At 33.4% G+C, this 6,900-nt stretch overlaps 1 protein-coding gene across 7 annotated transcripts in view; it reads left to right on the top strand.

Annotated features, from left to right (window-relative positions):
* Nucleotides 1-1,407: 1,407 nt before the first annotated feature.
* The window catches only part of LOC148278657 (protein Aster-B-like), a 37,695-nt gene continuing 32,202 nt past the window's right edge, over nucleotides 1,408-6,900 (top strand). For 3 of the 7 annotated variants that reach the window (XM_088231111.1, XM_088231110.1, XM_088231107.1), the window contains exon 1: nucleotides 1,408-1,624. In XM_088231111.1, the coding sequence (XP_088087237.1) occupies nucleotides 1,581-1,624 (44 nt within the window). In that variant the 5' untranslated portion in view covers nucleotides 1,408-1,580. Of the gene's footprint in view, nucleotides 1,625-1,843; nucleotides 1,916-6,900 lie in introns of all 7 variants that reach the window. The other 4 variants (XM_088231108.1, XM_088231106.1, XM_088231105.1 and 1 more) reach the window with 3 other exon arrangements.

Below are 6,900 nucleotides of genomic sequence, written 5' to 3'. Positions count from 1 at the left end.
TGTCGTATTAAAAATAGTTAAATAAAAAATAAATCTTTCAACCATATAATTAAGAATTGTTTTAATCCAAACGTAGTAATATCATTATGTGTTTATAACATTCAAATACAAAATTTGAAATAATTTGAGATTTCAATATGAAATTATCAGTTATAAGTTACACAGATTGCTACAACTTGAAAATGAATCGGAGACTATGTAGAACACATATATCTTTTTGAAAATTTAAATTTTTTATTATTTGAATTACTTTCTTACATAATTTTACGGAACAGGCAAAAGCACATTTTTTAGAATTGTCATGACTCATGAGCTTTTTGTGTTCTGAATTTTAATGATTTTATTTTGCTTGAAGGGAATTGTAGGATAATTTACCCACACTAATTTCAAATCGGAATTTAATTGTTCTGGCTTCAATATTGAATCATTATACCATATCTATAATGATAGTTATTAATATGGGTAATATAATAATTATATTTTTTATCAATATTCCTACAGAGATGAGGTAGAATTTTTTTTTTTTTTTTTTTTTTTTTTTTCAAATTCAGGATTATCGATATTCGAGCGTTTACAGGGCTTATGACCTGTCATTGGCTGGGTTGAGTGGCCACTTTACGTACAACATTCCCCATTCCGCTTATTAGCGAATATCGACAATGGTATCATTTTGATTCTTGTATATATCTTATTAAATGAGAAAGCTTTCACTAGCGTGTTGGAGCACCATCTATGTATTGATATTCTACCTCATCTCTGTAGGAATATTGATAAAAAATATATACCTACTTCCCCTCGGGAGAAATCCAGATTTTTGTATGTACAAAAAAATACACATACCAAAAAATAATGTTGTATAATAATTATAGATAGAAAAAAACCACTCGATACTGTGGCGAGTATGATTTCCCAATAATTATAATTTCACTGCACCACCATGCACTCACCATGCACTGCTTATAGAATGTTACACGTGTGCCCCTCTGATTTGAATAAAAAATTGTTAGCTAATTAATTTTAAATATACAACCCTTACCGACGATCATAGAATTAAGAATAGTCCTACGATATACAGTGCCATACTGTTTTGGTACAATCGCAATGTATTTTAGTCAGTTGTTAATTGTGAAGGGAAGATGATCAGTCTTACGTTTCGCATACCAATATTTCATGTCGGCATTATCAGGAATTGAATTTTAGACCTCAATCATTGTAAAAAAAACGTGAGACAAACAAAATAGAAATTTTCATAATTTAGTTATTTGTGAGCGTTGACAGAAAAAAGTTGTTTCAGTGATTTGAGTTTGAAAGAAAACTTTATATTTCGGCTTGATTTCGAAAACTATTTCCACAACATTGGGTACCTAACCTACGTCATTGCATAAACTTGTGTCGAATCGATTTTACGACTGGCAGCATTCGTATTCCAAACGTCATGGAAGACGTTTTGTGTTATCAATTACCAAAAATCTATTGTTCTCTAATATTTTAGAGTTTATTATATCAACATAATTATGGCATTTTGTATAATTGTAGTGAGGCCAAGAGCTAGGGCTTTCTAATGGTGCCTTTGTGTTAGTATGCTTAATTCTGAAAAAGAGAATACCAGTCCTGTTCCTCCAATGTAAGTACACTAAAAAAATTGGCTAATGCGTGATTGATTTTAGAAGTAAAGTCGTTTAAATTCGGTTTTTGCATACTATCGTTGTTAGCTTGAATGAAATTTTGGATTTTCTGTTCTGTACGGCACAACCCACCCATTTACTTTGATTTGACATAATTTGGCATGATTTTATTTTTTTATTTTCCAATTTTGTTTCTTTTGTTTTGTTAATTTCGATAGCGGGAAGGAACAGGACTTTTTGGCGGATGCTAAGAGAAGATTGACATTAGATGTTCCGAACAAAATAAGCAGGTAATTAAAACTGGAAAAGTTGCATTGTTTTTACAGAATACTTCTATAAAGTAAAATGTCAATTTTTGTTGGGGTTGGTCTTCCGAGTGATTATTTTACTTGTGTGGCTAATTAATATGTAGGTAAATTATATTATCAGTAACACTACCTCACTTCCTACACTAAATTAAACTGTAATCACCAGTAAATTGGTCCAATTATAACACTGTAGTCAAGGCTACTTCAGAACCACAATACGTGTACATGTATTTACCCTTTTTGAACTGGTTTTTCGTGCTTAGTTTTAGCTTGTTGTTTTTTTTTTTTTTAAATATATATTTGGACCCCTGTATTTAGTAGCCTTACATGTTATGCACAAGGCTAACGTACTCGGGAAAAATCGTTTTTGTTTATCTTAGAAATGCGATGTTCGATCACTGATTTTGGTTTATTACCTTTAAGAGTCCAATCACCATTGTTGCAAAGTTCAAGAACAATGGCACGTGATAACTACTTTTAACAACAGTGTGGATATCTGTTAAAGATATTCCATTTTTCCAGCATTCTGCTTCAAGATTATGGCATTGTAAACTGAAAAATGGGCACTGAAATAACAGATGTTCGATACTCGGTGAAGAAATATCATCGCATCGTCAATAGTCATCATTCCTTAATTTAAACCTACATAAATTTGAGTCGTTTCGAAAGTACTTTGGTGATGACGACGGAAGTTTGCTGCATCAGCCAGCGTTGGGAAAAACATTTTAGTGATTTTACCTGTAGAAGAAGCGCGGTAATGATCCTTCCAACGCTGCTGCGTATTTTGTTTTAATATTTAATAATATTGATAATATACTTATCTTTTCCCTATTTGCTATAACTGTAATTGAATACTTTGTCGGCCTCGTAGTGTAATGGTCAGCGCCTTTGCCTGCCATGCAAGAGGTCTCGAGTTCAATTCCCGACATGGTTGATATGAAGTATTTATTTTAAATGGTGTTTTCACGCTAGAATATTTCATACTCCCTGGACTAGACTGGCCTGAAGCGTAAGACTGATCATCTTACCTTCATGTAACAAAAATGATCACGATACGCTGCGATTGGTGCACCAATGCAGTGCGGAAAGGGAATGATGATGAATTAAATGCTTAATATTAGGCAGTTGATAAATAACAACTAATTTTAACATCGACCAACCGGAAAATTAATGTCAGCCTTGTTAGTGAAATGCGTAAATCCATATCGAGATTAAGGAGATGTGTTTATTGCACCCTTGAAATGATGTATCCTTAATACGAACTGTAAACAGGCACCATTATGATTTCCAAAATTTAGTAAATATACGTTATTGACAAAATCAATAGAAGGATACACCGATTAAATGATAAAGGAACAGTTATTATATATTTAGGCTCCAAATGTTCCGTGCCAGGTGGATGAAAAATACAGTTCTGTGTACGAAATAGAACCAATATCCCGAAAAAGGAAATAAAGCAGAGATAAATCCGCCTCATAGTGTATTGGTTGGAGCTTCCTGGGCTTGTTCCCTGGTAGGGTCGATGTAAAATATCAGTTTTCACCGTGCCTGGATTGAACCGCGGTCATCTGAAGCGTAAGACTGATCACCTTACCTTCCAAGTAACAAAAATGATTAATTGTTACAGCAGGATTATTCGTTTCGTAAGTTCGTTAGTTCGTCATAAATGTATCTCATTCTAACGGAATCAAAACCATATTTCGCTCTCGTTCCCTCTCATATAATACAAATGAATTTACAAAACGAATTTGTTACAGCATAAGGCCGCTGAATGTGGAAGCTGAGAAATATTTTTTTAATTAAGTTTGATAAGTACCTGGGATGTGGACTTGTCAAAGCTAGATTATTAGGTGTGGATACATTTTATATTTATTATATTTTTTTATTTGTTCTTTAGATAACATTCAGTCGTACAAAAAAAAACAATAAATGCATATTAAACATAAATATATATCATAAATTAGTTACATATCTACTTATATAAAACAAAAATACGAGTTATGAGCTAAGAAAAATAAGTATATAAAAAAATATGGAATGTATAAATCTTATATGCATGCATGCCACTTCGAGGGTCGTTTGATGGAAATCATCATCATCATTCCATGTCTGCTTCCTAGCTGGAGCATATGGTATCCACAAAGAGCCTCCATGCATCTCTGTGGGCCGCCAACTCCTTTGCGTCCTCCCAATTCAGGTCCTCGTCCCGAAGTTCTGACATAAACTGCCAGTGAACTGTCAGCAGTGGACGTCCAGGACGTTGAGAACCTGATGCCTTGTAAAGTAGAGAAGCGTGGTTAAGGCTCTCAGGAGGCATCCGTAGTATATAACCGTATCGCCATACTGTTGAATGTGGCGCCTGTTACTCCTAACTACACTCCCAGTACTTTTTGGAAGCTGCCATTTTCTGTAACATATACTCCCAGGTATTTGAAACTCTCGACCCTTTCGATGATTTGGTTTGATAAAGTCAGGGGATTTTAAGGGAAACTAGATAGAAAACCCGCGATTTTTGTTGTTTTATCATTTATTTTTCAGCATAGTCACCTTTTAGAGCAATATATATTTCAAGATGACTTTCCAACTTCTTCCATTCCGAAAAGCAATTTTTCTCTTTAAAATAGTGTGAAGTTTCGATGGTCACTTCATCGTTTGTTGCAAACCGGCATCCTCCAAGTCTTTTTTTAGGTTTGGGAAAGGGAGAAGTCGCACGGGGCTAGATCTGTCAAATACGGTGGATGGTCGATTGATTCGTAGACCAATTGGTTCAATTTTGCCTGCACGACGGCCGATCCGCGAGCGTGTGCGTTGTTATGATGGAAGAGAACTTTTTTGCAAGCCAAACCGGGGAGTTTTTTCTTCAATTCGGCGTTAAAATGGTCCAATAATGCTGCGTAATAATCTTCAATTATTGTTTTACCTTTTACAAGTAATCAATAAGAATAATGTCTTGCATCTCAAAAAACAGTCTGATCGGGTTGTCTTTGGCTTCTACAGTGGACCTTAGCTGCGTTTTCTCCACTGCTTGGACTGTTCCTCCATCTCTGGCGTGAATTAATGGACTCACGTTTCATCAACAGTGACGTTTCGATGATAAATAATCCATAACAAATGCTGCTAGTGGCTAATAGTTTTAGTTAAAATATTTTCTCATTTAACACAAACATTTGATCAACAAAAAAATTCAATAAAAAATAAAACGTAATTGCATAAAACTAGAACCCGCGGGGACTCGAACCCCAACCCTAGTTAATAGGAAGCGAACCATTCATCCACACTGCTATTTCATGTACTAACCCAGCCGTCGAAAAAGTGATTAATAAAATTGTATTATTCATTAGCGCACCGATATATCTTTTCTAACTTGCAACTTTCGTAAATTGTCTTGAAATAAAACACTTAGTGAATAATGATGAAAACTAAATTATTTTTAAGTATTCCTCATCGAATACTACAGTCTACTAAACAAAACATTAATTGCCGTTTTAGAATTATTCTTTCATTGATTTTTATATTACATTATAATTCTTTAAATATATTTAAAAACTCACCGCTTTCCACTGGTATAGACATGAAAATTATGTATGGAGCACAATACTTATTTATTACTTATTGACAGGCGTCTCGTTATTTCTCATTTGGTCTGGGTGTTGTGGTGTATTACTCATAAATTTCTTCCATATCCTTTCTTTCCTATCTGCTGACAACCCTCTAAAATAGAGGCTTAGCGGGTTATTCCTTTAAAATTTTTTTTTTTTAATATTGTTCAAATGCCTTTCTCGGCTTCTCTGGCATGACACCATCTCTTTGTTTAAATTTTCTATGACATTTTGACATTGTTCTTTAGGTCTGGAATTGTTACTGGCTTATTGACATAGACTTTTTCGTCTTGTTGAAACCACATATTGTTGGTATCTATATGATGCAATTTGGGCTATAATTTTTTAAAAAAAATTTTTCACCATTCACCGTAATTACTTGCCCGGCCTCATTTTCGAAAAACAAAGTCTCCGACTCCGCCAGCCCAAAAACCATACCAAACTGTGATTTTTTGTGAACACATAGGTGTATCGACAATCTCTCTTGAATTTTCAGCTGCCCAAATTTGGCAGTTCTGTTTATTAACAAATCCACTGAGGTGAAAATGTGCCTTGATTGATTGTTGACATGATTTCCTACATTAACTTCGAGTTCATCCAGCATCCAGTTGGTGAATGTACGGCGCTGTATATTGCTCCATTATTACCATTAATATATTAATATTAGTGTACATCTCCTACTGAGACACTGTATATTTACCGTTGCTGTGTGTATTAATTTATAAAACACCATTATCCCGTCATTTAGGTAAAAATATATTTTCATTCAAAAAATGTTTTTGTTTCATTTGAAAAATGTTTTTATTTTATTTTACTTAATGCAAAATATGCAATGTTTATTATTATATTTTAGTAAAATCTAGAGGAGAGAATTTTTATTGCAATTAGTGTATTATTTATTAACTGTCTTCTTTTTTAAATCCTTTGTAAATGTTGATTGTTCTTGCTTGGTTCTTAAGCTTTGCACATTTTATAGCTATTTTTGTATTTTATGTATGTGTTACTCTTTTTTATATGTCGTGTTTAATTTAGTGCATTATTTAAAGTGGAATTAAACACATTTGCATTACAAAAGTTCCTTAAAATATGTACAAAAGCTTGACTGGTCAAACCATAGGTGCCTATACTCTAATAAATTTGAACTAAGATAAATATAACTACGTATCAACTTTGTGTAAAATCACTAAAATAAATTTAATGTGCCGACTGGTTTCAGAACATGACTGTTCTTTTGTCAAGGCTTAAAAATAAACTAACACTTAATAAAATAAATATAAATAAATACATGCTCTTGTACAGTCTTCTCTTTCTTATGGAATAATTGGACGGGGAGGAGCCTATAATAATCATATCAAGCCTTAAGAAACC

This window comes from Micrasema longulum, unplaced genomic scaffold (assembly GCF_059751315.1).
Source record: "Micrasema longulum isolate JH-2025_06_02 unplaced genomic scaffold, ASM5975131v1 h1tg000849l, whole genome shotgun sequence".
Classification (NCBI taxonomy): domain Eukaryota; kingdom Metazoa; phylum Arthropoda; class Insecta; order Trichoptera; family Brachycentridae; genus Micrasema; species Micrasema longulum.
The sequence above is the reverse complement of the archived record's forward strand: the minus strand, read 5'-3'. Positions and strand labels throughout refer to the sequence as shown.